Source organism: Achroia grisella, unplaced genomic scaffold (genome assembly GCF_030625045.1).
Source record: "Achroia grisella isolate CSIRO2021 unplaced genomic scaffold, CSIRO_AGI_Agris_v1 utg1063, whole genome shotgun sequence".
In the NCBI taxonomy this organism is placed as follows: Eukaryota; Metazoa; Arthropoda; class Insecta; order Lepidoptera; family Pyralidae; genus Achroia; species Achroia grisella.
This window is the reverse complement of record NW_026712567.1, coordinates 1,326,203-1,344,151: the sequence shown is the minus strand read 5'-3', so window position 1 is coordinate 1,344,151 and position 17,949 is coordinate 1,326,203. Positions and strand designations below refer to the sequence as shown.

Below are 17,949 nucleotides of genomic sequence, written 5' to 3'. Positions count from 1 at the left end.
TTATTAATACTGCTCATACATTATTCAGGCTGCAATGCAAAGAAGCAGATGTCAATATTAGAAATAATTGATATTTTCAACATTAATAAATACATTAATCATTGTTATCATGCAGTTTGTGTAAAAGGTTCAATATTATATTCATATTCACACACAACTTATATTAAATTTATTATGTATTGTGCTACAAAGAACTTAAAATCATAAAACAAATTGATTCAGCTGTATTTAGTAATTAATAGTCAAATTAATAATTATGAGACATCATTTAACAGATTCACATCCAAATTATTCACATTAATTGACAATAACCTACACAATAACCCTGTAAAATTTTATAAAAATAACAAACCAAATAATACTTATACCTACTTTCTATCCAGCAAGTGTAAATTTTCTATAAGCTAGTTCGCAGTTAGGACTTCTTTTTAATATTACCTTTACACCTACAGCATAACTGCTGTTCAGATTTAAGTTTTTTTAGATGTAAATTAAACTCTTCCTTTAATATCTTTCTATACATCGATTCTTTAACAGGTGCCACATTCTCACTACTGCAGTCATTATAATACAAGGTATACATTTTTTTTATACTTAAACCAGGTGCCAAGTATTGCTTTTTCTTTGAGTACTGTTTTATAGATTTTGATTCAACTGTTTTAAAAGACATAATATGTTTTCGAACTCTGTCCTTTACCTCGGTCGGCAAACTATGAGCACTTGCTTCTGACAACCCTCTGCCATCTGGTTTGGGCAAATTCATATCTGACTTTCCTAAATGTACATTATAAACTGGTTTTTGAGATATTGCTAAAGTACCTAAATAGAAATTCTTACAAACTGTATATCTAACAGCTCTAACTAGGAAAAAATACTTAAAGGAATACCTCCTCTTGTGCTGAGCATCCATAACTTTATGTCTAGCATAGTTTCTTTCTGTAGTATTTAGTAAAAAATGACGCTTTTCATTTGCATTTAATGAATAGAAAGCCCTAAATATATGTTCTCGGTCCGTATTATTAATCTTCTCATTACACTTGTATTTACAAGTTTTTAAACAGTCTTTTGTGTTTTTCACTCGCCTCTCTGGAACATATTTCCCTCGTCTGCTAATGTATGCTTCCCCTCTTTGATGTTTCATTTTACGTACATTACAAGCCCAATTTTCAGGATTCGGTATTTGGTTCCGTGTTCTTTTATTTGATGGCACAATTTCTATTTCAGCTCCAGTAGTACTTTCAGTTTTACACCTAGAAAATAGAATATAAAATAGATCACAATATTGCAAATAATATTACCTTAAAGAGTTTTAATTATTAAAATTTGATTTTTTTATTTTAATTGACAATATCTAAATATATTGCCTATACTGTTTGATTAATACTTACTCCATATTTTTATCAGCAAGCTCTGGCTCTACTTTAGTTACAAGACACTGCTCCTTCTGATAACCATATGCATAATATTGTTGTTCACTACTTATTAACATATGCTGTTTGAATACAGGTGCTTGAGGTAACAGCATATGTGAAGTTATATGCAAACTATGTGCCATATCTGAACTCTGCAGTGACGCCATATGGCCCTGCATTGGTTGTAAATTTAAATGTCCCTGCTGACATTGCACTGAAATCTGATTCTGATTTATCTGTATAGCTTTGTCCGAGAGACTATTTACAGGTATGTGAAGAGTTTCAGGTGTTAGAGTTTGCTGGTAGGTAATTTTTTCTTGTGACCCTTGCACTGATGGATGAGGAATATTAATTAGCTGACTTTCAATCTTGTTGTTTGGTATAGAAGACTGGTAGACCTGCACAATGTGTGGCATATGTGCTTGATGCAGTTGATCCATTCTTGGACCTGAAAACTTTACAAAGTGTACCTAGAGCATATTGGTCCTGTCTCTTTTCAACTTTTGAACTATAATTATTTTGTTTCCCTTTAGTGAAAAGTTCCTACTGTCTTTCAAATACAAATTAGTAAAAATATACGTATAAATTACTGTTAGTTATAATTATAATAATTATTTTTAAACACTGTATAAAAAGTACTATGACTAGGATAATGTTCAGACTCTGAATTCACTAATACAATATTATTACAGGAAAGTATTTGAAAATCGGACGAGTACTTTTAGGTTATAGTTTGTTTATAATTTACGTTTCAATTAGAATTTCTTACAGTAAAAAAGTATACTTACCATTAAAATATATGTAGCTGTAAATACAGAGATTTACTATTTATTGACTTCTGGAATGATGGGCAAAAAGAAATAAATATTTTGACAGAAATCATAAAACAACAATAAAAATGGCAAACATTTTTTTATTTTAAACAATAACTTTACGACTTTGGATGATATTCATTCGGCCAATCAAAAATCATTCAGTTTTACTTAAAATTCAGATTATTTAGCTCATCCAGCCTATCCATTTTCAGTTTTTACAATAGTATTCACAATAGTTTTCTCTAAATAGAATAAAAAGAAAATAGTTCTTACAAGACTAATAAAAAAATTATAGTTTCGTAACTAGTATCGCTATTAGACATCGATTAAGTTTTACTAAATTGGAATATTAATATATAGCTATTGGGAATGTATGCATTCTTATACATACATTATTATTTCATTAAAACCATCAGTATAAGGAATAAATAACTTCTCGCAGACCTCAAGTTCTTTACCGGGAATTAAGTGTATACTACATATAATATGGAAAGGATAAGATCTCTTTATAGTTTGTTTATATAATAGTTCTTAGGCTGGAATGACTTCTTCAAACTACAAATAACTCATTCCAGGTCAGACTGGCAAAAGCAAAACTATTACGGAGAGATTGTCCTACTAAGAAGGTGACCATAACTCATGGACAAAACAAAACAAACTATAAATTATTAGTAAGTTATAATTTAACTTTACAAAACTTATGACCTCATGACTTATAATATTATGTAATAGTCTTAACTAAATAAATAAACCAAATTTATACAAAACAGTATTATTTCATAAAATTTTATATATGTTCAATTAAAGACGACCATTATTCAGTGTTGAATCCATATTACATCTACAAATGTCTATACTATAAGTCCTTACTATTAAATAAAAAACAAAAACAATTAATCATAGACATATTACTATCATATACTACATTTCAAACAATACTAATGTGGCTTACTATTACGATTAGGTTATAATCTTATTAACACTACAATATCAATACTTTTCCAAGTAGCTACATAAAAATAATATGCAAAGATTTGATCACTTTTATTCACTAACATGTTTATTCGTCCTTTTCATTTCCATTAGTATGGAAAGTTGAAATCCTTTTCGATGTAAAAACGATTGTAAAGTATATATTTCTGTAACGACTCTATCGACATATTTTTGAGGGATGGAGGGAATTGTTAGTAATGGGACCTAGCCACTCCAGCCAGAATTGTATTATGTCAGGTTGGCTTCCACGCGGTCGCTCCTGGGAATTATTGTAGGTAATTCCTAAATTGGCCATAATGCGATAACATACCTAACTTCATTCTATCATAGAATATGGTTAACGTAAGCTTGTGCACCACTTATCCATATAAATCAATCTTTGTTTACGTACTTGTATTTATTTAAATGACGGGCAAAAGATTTTTACAAATTAAGGAGTATTGTGAGGCCTAGAAGTGTTCTCGATAATATTTATATGTGTAGGTATTATATCTTTCCCTGATATAATAAAAATATTAAGAAAAATAAAAGTAATCATAGATATATTGTGTGTTATAAATATTACATGATAACTTTCAGGTGAACCCTGGCCTCGTTATCATAAAATATAAGATTTAATTTATATATATATTGATATTATGTTGGTGAACTACACAATAGTGTTTAAGGATTTTTGAAAATTCCCTAAACATTACACTATTTATATTTATACCTATTTATTTCTGTGCTTGCAAGTTTGTTGTTAATAACAAATTTTCTGGTATTTACCATAACTAATATTTAAACAGTATCAAATTTTATATAGGTATGCACGTATAATGCAATGGAATATATTTTATCTAAAATGTTATTGAATTAAACTCAATTACGTAATGCATGTGATAAGATACAAGTATATTTGTCTCATATAATATAATTTACATACAGACTAGCTTTTCTGTTGGCGTACGATACAATGAAACAATAACCAACATATCTTATTTATTCGAATAATTTGAAATATAGGAACAGAATGACCTTGAACTCTGTCCGTATTTTTTTTTACTGAGGTGGTAGGAAAATAATGTACTAACCAAAAAAGAATTATGTCATATAATTTTCGACGACTTTTGAAATTATAACTTTATACATATTAAAATTATAAAATACATTAGTTCACAGATTGATGAATAGGCATAGACCTACTGAAACTTGTTCTCTAGAAAGTGATATACGTAGTCATATACAACTAACATTATAGCACCACCTGGGCCCAGTCGAAGAACCTTAGGTAACAAACCTTTGTAGAGAGCTCGAAACCTAAAAGAAATGTTATTTTATTTTAATTATAATTCTACATCTAATTTAATGTCCTAAACAGGTAAAATTTGTGACTTTGGATGTTGGTGTTATCTACGGTGCTCGTGGTCCGATTTTGAAAATTCATTTAGTATTGAATAGCCCAATTATCGAGGAACGTTATATTTTATTTATATATCCAAATATCATTTTTATATTTCATTACATTTCAAATTAAAATTTTGTTAAGGGAAATTGCCACTGAACCACTTTTTCTGCCTCATAATATCTTTTACTTTAAAATGCTCTAACATCTCAATTTGGGGCTGAGCCAAATCCCTAAGATTATTTAAAGTTCTTTTGGAGATTTGAAATATTTCTGTATTAAGGTATATTGTGTGTATACGTGAAAATAACATGACCACCACTATTGCAACATATCCATTATCTACTCCTGCAAGACTCATTCCGATTGATCAAATTTACCTACATTTATTGGCCCCTGTGAGTATTGCATCACCAACCTTTCTTTTACTACAATTATGTAATATTATGTTATCGGTGCTACAGGCAAGCTAACGCTTACTCCGGTACACTTTAATTTGAACAAACGAAATAAATAAGTATTGTAAAATATATGAAACATTTTAAATTCTTCTCCTCTATAAACCAACTTACCCTTCTTCTTTATAAACTAATACAATTGCTCCTGTAGTAGATTTGTACTTTACGATCCCTGGTATAGGTTGAGGACCTTGGATACGACTTTTGGCGACGTCGAAAGGTATATTCACACAAGACCCAAGAACACCAGCTGTAAAGCCAATAGCTACTTTTCGGCCAAACTCCTTAAGAGGATCCTGATTACGGGAAAAGAAAGATTTATTTAAATTTGTCAGATTTCATATCTACTGTATGTACACTAAAATCACTTCTATCAAATTAAAATTGGCAAATATAGAAACCAGTTCTTCATTTCAATACCAGTATCACTAATATAAATGTAAGGAAATGAAATTAATTGGCATATCAAGCAACGTAACATCAAGATTAGTATCAGGATCCAGTGGTAGTTTCCGTTAGATTAACATTAGGTATCTATACTTTCCTATTTTACAATATAAACTTAAGCAGACAACTTACATGATATTCTGGGATCAAGCCTTTTACACTATGGTAAAATCCAAAGTATACCATATTAAAGACACCATTTCTTGCAATAGTAGCTGTTAAACCTTTGTTAAGTCCTCGTGAACCTACGCCATGTTCTCTAACGATTTGTCTTGTTACAGACCACGTACTTGGTACTTGGGCTGCTAAAGACGTATTGGACTGCAAGGTTACTTTGACTACTTCGAAAGGATTCACTAATATAGCCTCTGTTATACCAGCTCCAAGTCCTGCTAATGAGAACGTCTGAAAGTGCCATTTTATTATATAAGAAAAATGGTTTATTTCTGAAACTAGCTCAAACAGAATTTCTCTCATTAAATTTTATCTTATCGACATATAATAAAACAGATAAGTGATCAAAAATACCCAAGACATCAATCATACTACATATATAATTTGCCAATATGGTATCGGTCTTTGTATATTTTCTAAATCCTAAGAGTTGATGTATTTGTATGTATGTAATTTCGCGGCAAACCTAGTCAATATATTTAAATTATTTATGATGGAGCAATACGTTTACATTAATTCTCTAACGACATTGAATTGAAATTCAAGTTATTTATAATTCTCTTGTGAACATTGCTGAATAAAGTTTATCGCAGAAACTTTATTTATTTAATTATATATCTTGAATGGCATCATTACTTATTCGTATCACAATTATTCGTCGATAGCATGAAATGCCAAGAAGTTACTTTCGAAGAAAACCCAAAAATCTGACCATATCCAAGAATCAAATAGGTTGATGACAATAATAATAAAACTAAGTTTATATTAGGTACTTGTACGCTACTATACCTACATATGTTGTAGTTGGAAATCTTTATATACCTAATTTATTTGTACCGGTGAAACGTATAATCCGCCAAAAGTAAATTTATAACAACAAATGAACAACACGTGCAACACATCGTAATTATTTATGTATTTGTTTACTCAGATATAATGTGACGGCATCGGTGGTCTTGCGGTTTAGCACACTGCTTTACTTTCCAGTGGTTGGGGGTTCGATGCTTCGCACCGTGAATACATTTGTATTAATGAGTATGATTATGTGTAAATGTAGGTATATTCTGTATGTATTTACAAAAAAATATATATCTACATATTTATATCAGTTGTCTAGTATCCATAATACGAGCTCTGCTTAGCTTGGGACTATTTGGCCCTATGTGGATTGTCTAGGATTATTATTATTATTAATACTCAGTCAGCTCTTAACATTAGTGATATTCTAGTCGTACACATGTAACATATCTATTTCCAAAACTATCACTATCCCTAGTTAACACCTTCCTCCAATATTTTGTATTCAAATATTCAGTTATCTACTCCTAAAGTGCCTTTGAGGAAAACAGGTTCTACTTCAAACATAATAAATGGTATCTAATAACGTGGTTTAGTAATTAATTTATTACGCATCAAGATAATTGTTAAGTTGTTGACTTTTACACAATAAACATTAGGTAATCATTACGACTTATAATTCCGGTAGCAATTACTATGGTATTGTATCAACAATCTATGAAAGATGGTTATTAATATATGTATATACATACGTTTATTTTATGCTTACTATATGCTTTATTTTAGAATAAATAAACACCATTATATTGTTATGTAAGGAACCAAAATTTCTGTTATTAGTTTAAGTCTTACCTAAGTAGTAACTGTTTTTTCTTCCAAGCAAACAAATAGAATAAATACCCAGACTTCTCCGGCCTCGACTGTCAGAATCAATTTCTGAGTTATTTCAATCTATTAATTTTAATTTAAGTCAATATTTAGTGTCGTTAACAAAATTAAACTCCAAACACTGGGATTGCAATTTATACCTTCTCTATATACTGAACACTAGTTCTGGAGTAGAACAGTGTCGTGGTCGTCGTATCAAAGCTTAAGGATCAAACTAATGCATTAAACTAAAGCATTGTAAAATTATTCATTATAAATTATTTCAATATCGCGTTGAAGAAGCAGGAAGAGTGTAATTTAAACACCAGTAGAATTACAATTGCAATATCTAATAATTTAATTTAAATTTACATTGTCGTCAATATCATGGACGCGATTGGTTAACAGACGTGTTTGGTTGCTCAGGATTGAATTTACTTAGCCACGGCTATGAATTACGATCCATTTTGTACTCCTTTATATGCATGTATCATAATAGGGTTCTCTATTATCTTAGAACTTAAATAGATCTTACGATGAAAGCAGCATAATATAAGAAAAGCATATTATAACAGCAGTAGTTTTTAATAGGTAATTTAAGTCAGTTAAAGCTGTTGCTGTAAAAGTAAATAAATAAAATAGAGTTTATTACGATTTAGATAGAGTGGCGTGTTTAAGTCATCAAATACATATATCTGCATCTATTGAAATTAGAACTTACTTTACAGTTGCTTGATACAATATTAAATACCTGTATTTATTTACTTTTACGGCAACAAACAGAGTTTCCTAATTTGATTCTTAAACTCGTTTCAGTCACAAAATTCCTACTTAATACGATACAAGAAAGGTTTATCTTTTTTGTAGGTATACAAAAAAGATAAACCTTTATTGTACTTAACAAATAAATAATGGGGGAAGTGATCATTAATAACGGGAACTAGTGACCCCATTGCAAGCAATGTACCAAGTTAGATTGACCTCCACGCGGTTCATCACAATAGGCTAACTGACCTGACCTCATTATCATCTTATCATCCTCCGCTGGTGCCCTGCTAGCAAATACATTTAGCATATGCACAATTCCAATATCATTCATTAAAAAAAATATATATATAAAGTCTTACTAATGGTGTCGGTGTACTGGAGCCAAACATAAAAAACCTTTTATATTGCTCGAAGGTTACAAACTTTACTGCTCTTTTAGGAGTTTCGGCAAGAATTGGTGGCAAAATTCCTTTCCAGAAAGAAGTTAATCCTTCGTATTTATACATTTTTTTCATACAATCCACTATTCCACTGTAATAATGACGATCACTAGACGCTGGTTTGTTAACTTGTATTTGTAATCTTGTTTTAACAAGATCCAGGGGGTGCATAATGCAGACTTCTACGAAACCTGCACTTCCACCAGCACCAATTTGCATAGCGGCTTGCTTAATAAATTTTTCAAAGTCCGACATTATTTATGAGTAACTTAAATCTACAAATTTAACATAATACACAACATACACTCTTGCGTGTCTAACGCGTAATAGGCAGGCATGTATAAATACCTACTCAGTAAATTTTCTGGTTCTGGAAACTAAATGCGTTCAGCTGACAGTAATATATCTTCTTAAATAATATAGATAAGTGTATCGTTTCCGAATAAGTACTTACGTATTATGTATTTACCTATGAAGATGAATTAATTGTTCTGCGAGAGTTTTTATCATATCAGATATTACGAAACCAAAGAATTTATCTCAGTTGAGGTGCATGTTTCGTTGTTACCAATATATTATATTATTGCTTGTTTATAATACAAAAACTTATTTTATCTCTGGATGTACGTTTAGTTGTATTCCCAAAAACAGACATAAGTTATATTAATTTTTGTACCTTTATAGCATATGTATAGGTACTATCTATAATCCAATAAAGATATGTAAAACACGGCGTAACTCGTCTTAAAAACTTTTTGCTGATACTGATACCAATTAAATTAATTTGTACTTAAAATAAAAACTATTTAATAAAGTGTAAGTATTTGTTCCTAGAGGGCGACCATAATATTTGAACATAGGAGGATAGTAGAGCGCTTTGAAAACATATTTGATAATGAGGCAACATTGACAAATATTGCTGTCAAAGTCAAAAGTGTCAACTGTCAAACAGTTGGAATTTTTCAAGACGAAAACGAGAACTATTGAATTATTGGAATTATAATGATTTTCTTAAAAAAATCTTTCTAGAATTACTTATGATATTAATTTATTACTATAACGTATTAATTCATGTACAAAACTATTTTACATTTCCATACCTGTTTAATTTTTGCACTTTACTTTACAGTAACCACGAATTACTTAAAAACAATAAATGTCTGTAAAGTCTATTTTTGCTTGTACATCACATTTGTCATACAAAATGGCAGGAAATATCGGAGTTTCGCAGGAATTTCGTGAAGAGAAAATATGATTTGTTTTGCGTTATAGATAGTGTTATGTGGATGGGAAGTTGATTAGGTGCGGAAATGTGGACATAGCATATAAAATGGGTTCTCAGACGTTAGAAATATTACGCCAAGGTGTTTGGGCTTCGTTGACAGGAGGATGGTTTTATGATCCCCATCAAAATTTGTTTTGCAACACAGTCCACCTGTATGTTTGGTTGTTTTTGCTATGCCTGCCATTCTCAGTGTACCTGGTAAGTCAATATCTTGTAATTAATAATGCATTTAAGCATCTAAATAACTACTAGGTTATTGTGTGATGTCATGCAAAATCAGGTCAAATTGTTTGTACAACATTGTTATGGTTAATAGTCTACAACAATGATCATTGCTCTGATTTTTATAAATAGTCTTGTTAAAAACATCTAATAGGTATAAATTGATACTGCTAAAAAACACATCTGATGTAATATAATGTCCATTTGTTTTGTATCTTACAATACTAATACAGCTAATCTAATCAAAGAGTAGATCTGTCTTATTGTATGTAATTATGTATTAAAGTTCTTTTGGTGAAATGTTGGTTAATTTTCAACTCATAAAATAATGAATTTATACCTGTACATGATTGTGGCTTAATAAAAATTTATTATTATTTATTTATTATTAACTTCATGGATGAGCTCAATAGTTGATATTTATATCAACAATTGGATTTGAATTTGATCAAAATGACAATGGCTTGTCGTAGAGGTTTTTTTGTTATCTATATGAATCATTTATATGTATACATAGTAACGTTAGATCTATGTACATAAATGAAAATCAAGCTGCTGTTTTAATATTAATATTAACTCTAATTACTCAATTAATAAAACATTTTTGTAGCTATAAATGAAATAAATATTTAGAGTACAACAAATAACATGACATAATTTTTGGACTACTTAAAGAATATTCAGAGAAAAATAATAAATTGTTGATCAAAATGATAAATAAAATAAAATAATGAATACTTTATATAAAAAAGAAATATTATTTGCTATATATATATATATATATATATATATATCATATTTTATGCTACCAACAAGCATTTTGCATATGTTCTTCTTTCAATGAGGGTAAATTGTGGGAGTGAAATTATTTTTATTTGAATCAGATCAAATGATTATGCCTCTAAGAAAATCTTGTGATATATTCACATATTTACTAAATGTTATGTTTTGTATTATGTCTATTATTGAAAAATAATGAAAGAGTTTGTCATTTATCATCACCAATAAAAGTGTGCTCAACTACATCCTTAAGACTGCACTGCACATGCTGATACAAATTGTCAGTACACACAATTGCCATGTGTGCAATTAATTTTATATGATACTAGTGACCCATCACACCTTCATCAATTTGTGACTAAAAACAAATTATATTGAAAATTATCAATACATTATTTTATAAATACATAAGTATTTCTTAATTTAAATATATTTTTTATCACCCTAATAATATAATTTTACAGTATTTCCCGCCAGCGAGTACAGGTTGGATTGTGTACTGTGTTCTCGTTGCACTACTGTTCACAATACTAAAAATACTGAACCATAGTCTACACCATATGTATGATACAAGTGAGTGTATTATTGTACAACCTACTGGTGAAACAGGAGCACCTAACAATAACACTGTGTGAGTATTGCCCTTAAATAACATTGTTTTAGGTAATCATTTATTATTTCTTGAACTTCCAAAAGGGTACCAACCAAGAGACTTGTCTGTTATGTGAATTTGTATGCAATTATTACTCAGTGGTTTAAGTATGTAGTCTATGGTTCTATGTGATATTGTGTTTAATGGTGGAAAATTAAAATTAATGTTGTTAGTGATCTGCTAGTTTTTATCAAAATGGTTCAACATACTTAATATCTTCTACTTAGTTAATTTGCATACACACTGTGGTAATTCAAAGGTCAACAACAAGTATAACAAACATTATGTGTCATTGTTTTTTTATTGTCAACCTCACTATCTCTCTTTATCAAAAAAGTTAGTCATAAGTAGTGTACTCAAATTTAGTTAGTCTGTGTAAACAACAATATGAGCATTCACTTCAAAACATGATTCTTAGGTGTTATGTTTAGTGTACTAGTATATGATACTTCACAGACACTCTTATTTCCACTATGTACAAAGCATACATGTACATATGTACCTTTTTCTGCTGAGTAGTCTTTGGAAGTACCTCTATCTCACTCAATTCAGTCGTCAAGCAGTTTATTAGTGTGCTATGAAATTATAGTGTATGGAGACACTACATATTAGTCCTCAACATAAAGTCATGCTTAATGTTGAGGACTAATGCTACTATGAGCGTTGTATGATGACGTTATTTTAGGTCATGTATACGTCAACTGATCCAGTTTTTTTATTTTTTTGTTATTTGTTATTACTTACCCTGTTCTGGCTTGACATCAACTTCTGGGATACTGTATTGGACACCATTGCTTCTCTCTTAGTAATCTTGTTGCCGTTGCCAAGAACTTTCTTCTTTTATGTAACTGGCATAAAAGAAGAAAGTTCTTGAGGAATACTTTAAAAATAAATAACATAAAAGTTATGGCTGTTTAATTTTAGAATTTTCTTCTAATTTAAATATATCAGTAATTTTTACAGTAAAATCTATTTATTGGCTATATTATTTGCAGACCTGAAGAAGGCATGGAGATGCAAATGCTCCGTCTAGGTGGTGTAGTCGTGCAGGGTAGTGATAATGAGTCCATCACATCTTTGGAATACCACAAACCCAATAACAGTACTATTGGTAAGTTATTATGTTACAGTTTTAGTTACCCTAAATTGTTTTCGTAAATGGCAAATGAAACATCAACCATCCCGCTATACTTACTTTGGAAAGGTTTTGTTGATATCTTGTTTTTTTTTAATTATCAGTATCATGAATCCAGACTTAGATTTTATTTTATAACTCCTAACATACTCCTACTCGTAAATTATACGTCCGAAGGTCGTAAATTTTTGTTGTAGTATTTATCAGAAATCATTATAACAATATACATTGTCTGTATTTTTAAGTTATGTGACTTTTTATCTTTCAACAAAGGAATTACATCATGTTTAAAATCTATACTACAAAAACTATTCGCTTGTGTATTTACAGTAACATTGATATGTAGTTGGTACTCAATTATTGAAATATCAAAACAGATTAGATTTTGTATGATTAAAATGTTAGAAACATACAAAAAGTGTATTTATCCATACATTAATACAAAAAATATATTTTTGGGCCAATTCATATAATGAATCTTACATATAGATTTTGTACAAGTTTATAAAAATATATCAATATTAATGATAAAGAAAGTATGAAATAAGAATAATGAACTATGTAAAAGAGATATTATCTGATCTGAATGTCAAATTGAGCCCAAATAACAAATAGTGGCTAATAATAACTGGTGAATGTTTATTAATAGATCAAAGAGATGATGGATTATTCCAATTCCACCTACCCCTGTATAAGTATATTCTCTTTATTTCAGACTTAAAAGTTGATGTACATCGAAAAAATAGCTCAGAATCCAGTATGGAAGATAGTGCTATGTCTGCTAAACAATCTGAAGCAGTAGCCACAACAAAATCAGACCTGTGTGTAAGCACAGAAATACCTACGTTTGTAGATGTGGCTGTAGGTACAACCAAAAACCGTCCACCCAATAGAACACGATCCAAATCAGGTCACAAACGTGACCACCGAACCTCTAAAACCAGGAGAACGCAAGGGAGCAGAATCAACGAGTTAATAGTTGAAGAAGCATCCAGAAATATAAGAGTAGATAGTAATTTACCAGTACACATGTTAGTAGATGAAGGACCTTTCGCAAAAGTTAGCAGGGGATATCATGAATTTCCCCATAGACGAGGATCGAATAATAGAGGTTCTTGCAAAGAATGGTTATATTTAGACGGCAATGAGGCAATTGGAGAACACTATCAATCAAAGTTTGCCGGCACACATGGATTAGCTTTCGAATCAAGGGATAATTCAGAGCTAAGTGTTGGCCCACCATCACCCAAGAAACGGCCAGCTCACAGAAGAAGGTATACTAATTATCCTGATGAAAGCTGCACTAAATCTGCTATGGCATTGGCTACAGCGCAATCATCTAACATGAGAAGAAATTCTAATTCCACTATGTCCACGATACAACTACCGCTTTTAAATTCTACTGCGCAACTTGTTTCACATATGAGAAGACATTCAAACAACACTGATACTGGTTTCTTTGCTAGTGTCGAATTAGGAGAATACATGATGGTGAAAGCTGAAGCTCCTAGTGGTGATGCAGACAAAAACAAAGGTAAAAGTCCTGGAGTAAGAAGGATAAAAAGTGCTGCTCTTGAAATAGGATGCCCACCACCTAGTGTGTCGAATTTATCACCTCATCCAAATAGTGCAGAAACAATTGGTGGACAAATGCTAAAGAATCCGAAAAGTGCTGTGATTCCACCTCCTAGTAAAAGTTTAACTCGGGGCCCCCATCTTAATCTTTATCCCAAAAATGATTCCGGTGAAGGTTGTAGTTACCCCTATCTGAGTTATGGTTCAGAAATAGTGTATCCTATTGCAGAAATATCAGACGAAATGCAAACATCGCAGAAGGAAACCGATTTGGACTCTAGTGGCGAAAGTTATAGTGATTATGAAGATGAAAAACAATTTCGAGGGTTTGATTGGGATGCAGAGCAATCACCTGCTCTTCGCTCTAGTGATTCCGATTACGAGAATAATGGATCTAGATCACCTTTGCTAGATAGACCTACAGATATAAGAGTGGTCCGTACTAAAGTTCAAAGTGACTGCAAAAAATATTGTTGTGAAAGACATTCGGGATCTAGACACAGTTCTGAATGCCCAAATGACAAATCTAAATCTTTAAGACTGAAGAAACTCACTAAAAATGATTTACAGTATACAAGTAGGCGCCCAGAACAGCATGCCAATTCTTGTGAATGTAAGTTTAATCCAAATGGTGATTATTTCGATAAAGCGAGTGCGAGTTCCAAAGACTTATTAATAGAGAAATCTAGTTTAGAATCTAATGAAAATGCTGACCAATCTGATAAACAAATGAATGATAAAAAACTTGTGGAAAAGAAACTTTGGGACCATGATATATCCAATTCTAGCAGTAGTAGTGATACCAATCTAGAAAAACCACCAGAAGACAATAATCATAAATACAATGCCCCAGAAACGGAAGAATCACAATTGACCTGTGATAGCAAGAGTGCAGATGAAAGAAGCGTATATAGCTTAGACTGGTTATTTGAGGAATCACCGGAACCGATACTTACTAGCTGCTTAGATACTTCAGGGTCATGTCCGTTTATTCCAGAAGAGGCGTTTAATCAGAAATCATCAAATGCTTTAGGTGAGTCATCTTCGAATATTCCAAAAAACTTGGGAGCCATACCAAAGCAGATCAAAAACTTAGCACGTTCTCGAGCTTCGTCTCAGAAGGAGAACAAGAAGAAAGATTGTAAAAAAGAAAAAGATGATAATCAAAATGACGAACGCATACTTATGGATGCTGTTGAAGCTCAGGCTGCTTTGGTACAGGGTTTGGAATGTCTATTTGCTGCGACGAATGCCAATACAGTTGTAATGCCACCTCCAAACAGAGAAGACAGATCACGAAGTCACAGACAGAGTATAAGAGGTGAAAGAGAAAACTCACATAAAACAAGAAAACGATCTATTGAAGAAGTGGCACAAACATCTACCAATACTTTACTTCCAACATCAATGCCATTATTGGCGGCATTTATTAGTTCTCGAATGGAAATGGTGCCGTGTTCTGCCGTACCTGATAATCCTTCTCCGGAAATTCCACACCAATCAGAAGAAACACAAAGACAAAGGCCTTTAATGGACAGAAATCATAGAAATCGTGTCCGTAAAATTAAAAGATCAACTCGTCAGCGGAATAATCCATCACATAACAGTGCAGATAAGAAAGATAAAGCTGTAACCACTGATAACTCAAATAATTCTAACAGTGTCCACTTCGCAACGTCTTTTGATGATACGAGTGATGGAGCGATACATTGTTTTATGGATGAGCATGGTAATTGGATGTCATATACATTTGATAAGAACAGTTCAGGAAGGGTCCAAGCTCATCCAATTCCATTGCCAGATAAAGATGATAATCTAAAGTTAAAACATATTAAACCTGCCGAGAATCCTGACAATTCCCAAGAAACTGCAGGAGAAGGTAGTTGTGGGTCTTTAGAATCCGAAGCAGGAAATAGTGAAAGTATAACAAAAACGAAACGCGGAGATAGTATTGATCAAAGTTCATCTAACCAGGGTAGCAACAATCCATTATTATCAAGTAATAACAATGTGTCTACAGTTGTTCCTATAAATACTAACAACGCAAATAAACGTTTTTATGTATTTGATGGTGGAACTAACACAGATCAACCAAGATCACCTGTAGCATATGTCACAGATAGCTTATTAGAACAAATTGAAGCAGAAAGGCAGTCGCGAATGGGTCTCCCAAGCATGCATATCAATTTCTTGATAAACCAGCAGAGAGCACAGCAACAGGCGCAACAACAAGCTGAAAGTGTATCAAATAATATACCAAGTCTGATGCCCTCTATAGGAGAGGAGAGTGTAGAGATAAACATACGAAGTAAATTCTCGAAAGTCTTGGACGAAATGGAGAAAGTTAATCAACCAAAACCAAAGAGTTATTACAAATTCAAACTATTGAAATGCTTTGAAATAAAGGTTACCATGGATAGACTAAAACTGATGGCGTTATTTGATCGAAATTTAACTTTCAAGGAAACATTCATTACAATATTCTTGGCAATATCGGTTGCTGTGCTAGGTTCTCTAGTTTTAAACGTGGGCTTCTATAGAGACATATATGCGTTTTGGTTTTGTTTTATAATGGCTGGTAGTCAGTATTCCCTCTTAAAAAGCGTTCAACCAGATTCGGCATCACCGGTGCATGGTTTCAATAAAATGGTCGTGTTTTCTAGACCAGTATATTTTTGCTTATGTACCGCTATTTTGTACGCAGTTCATAGTTGCATAGAACAGAGCCCTGTAACTGGCGAAGTCGATACAAGAATAAAAAGAAGTTTCGATGACACTAAACCATTTACAATATATGGATTTGAACTGAAAGAGCGAGAGTTTCTACTTATTATTCAAGAGGGCTTGTCCAAATTCTTATTATTTTTTCCATTGGCCTTTAGTTTAGGTCTGTTTCCACAGGTCAATACTTTTTTAATGTATTTATTAGAACAGATAGATATGCATGTTTTCGGTGGTAATGCCACCAGCAGCTTGAGCGCAGCTGTGTATTGCATAGTGCGATCATTAGCTGCTATTGGCGTGTTGTATGGATTCGCGTACAGTGGTTTAGTAGAAGGCAAGAAATCTCAGCACCAAAAACACAACATTCTATTTTCAATTTTTTGCGGACTTCTTGTTCCAATAGCATATCATTTAAGTCGAAGTGCTAGTGATTATACTTTAATTTGGAACTTGATAAAGAAACATCTTTTACCACCTGAATTATATGTGATTCATAATCCAGAATGTTCACCAGGACATAATAAAGAAGAACAAAATACATTGAGCGATGATAAGAAAAACAACTCGGAAAGTAATATATCTAAGCAAAATTCGATCGGGAGTTCCGCATCGAAAATAAATTTTAGTTCGGAAACGAACATTGCTAGATCTCAAAAGCGATCTCAGACTTCTAGTGTTAGCTCTCTCAAGATGGACCCTCGAGCAGGGGATACCATGAACTCTTCAACTTCTCTAAAAGTTGATCCTCCAACAGAAATGGAGGACAAGGCTCGTGATGCGAACTTAAATAATTCGACCAATAAACAAGAAGCTACAGATAAACCTGAGGAGGATATGGAGGATCCTTTACCAAAGAAATTACAGGCGACAGTGAACGCACGCCTCAAGAACGATCTCATAGTGTGCACTTTTCTTGGGCTGTTCGTATTCGGTCTACATTGCACCACCGTATTTACGACTCTTAGGCCTCAGCTTAATACGGTAAGTTAGTTAATTTAGTTGGTTTCTATATTTGTGCTT

General features: G+C 31.9%; 3 protein-coding genes across 4 annotated transcripts in view; 1 reads left to right on the top strand and 2 right to left on the bottom strand.

Moving 5' to 3' along the window:
- Positions 1 to 156: 156 nt before the first annotated feature.
- LOC131841044 (uncharacterized) lies at positions 157 to 2,313 on the bottom strand. Of its 2 annotated transcripts, none has more exons than XM_059189281.1 (3): positions 2,201 to 2,313; positions 1,389 to 1,867; positions 157 to 1,250 (listed from the first exon to the last, which is right to left on the bottom strand). In XM_059189281.1, the coding sequence occupies exons 1-3, from the start codon at positions 2,201 to 2,203 to the stop codon at positions 416 to 418; spliced, it is 1,317 nt and encodes a 438-aa protein (XP_059045264.1). In that variant the 5' UTR covers positions 2,204 to 2,313; the 3' UTR covers positions 157 to 415. The 2 variants fall into 2 exon arrangements, with proteins under 2 accessions (XP_059045264.1, XP_059045270.1); XM_059189287.1 differs by having other exon boundaries at positions 1,389 to 1,860.
- A 1,983-nt stretch (positions 2,314 to 4,296) lies between these two features.
- LOC131841059 (mitochondrial 2-oxodicarboxylate carrier) lies at positions 4,297 to 8,899 on the bottom strand. The gene is made up of 4 exons (XM_059189292.1): positions 8,476 to 8,899; positions 5,642 to 5,914; positions 5,177 to 5,358; positions 4,297 to 4,519 (listed from the first exon to the last, which is right to left on the bottom strand). Exons 1-4 carry the CDS (start codon positions 8,809 to 8,811, stop codon positions 4,402 to 4,404), a joined length of 909 nt encoding a protein of 302 aa, XP_059045275.1. The 5' UTR covers positions 8,812 to 8,899; the 3' UTR covers positions 4,297 to 4,401.
- Positions 8,900 to 9,886: 987 nt separating this feature from the next.
- Positions 9,887 to 17,949, top strand: part of LOC131841144 (pecanex-like protein 1) — a 29,025-nt gene continuing 20,962 nt past the window's right edge. The window contains exons 1-4 of the mRNA XM_059189400.1: positions 9,887 to 10,039; positions 11,308 to 11,474; positions 12,491 to 12,606; positions 13,346 to 17,910. Of these exons, the coding sequence (XP_059045383.1) occupies positions 9,887 to 10,039; positions 11,308 to 11,474; positions 12,491 to 12,606; positions 13,346 to 17,910 (5,001 nt within the window). The remainder of the gene's footprint in view (positions 10,040 to 11,307; positions 11,475 to 12,490; positions 12,607 to 13,345; positions 17,911 to 17,949) is intronic.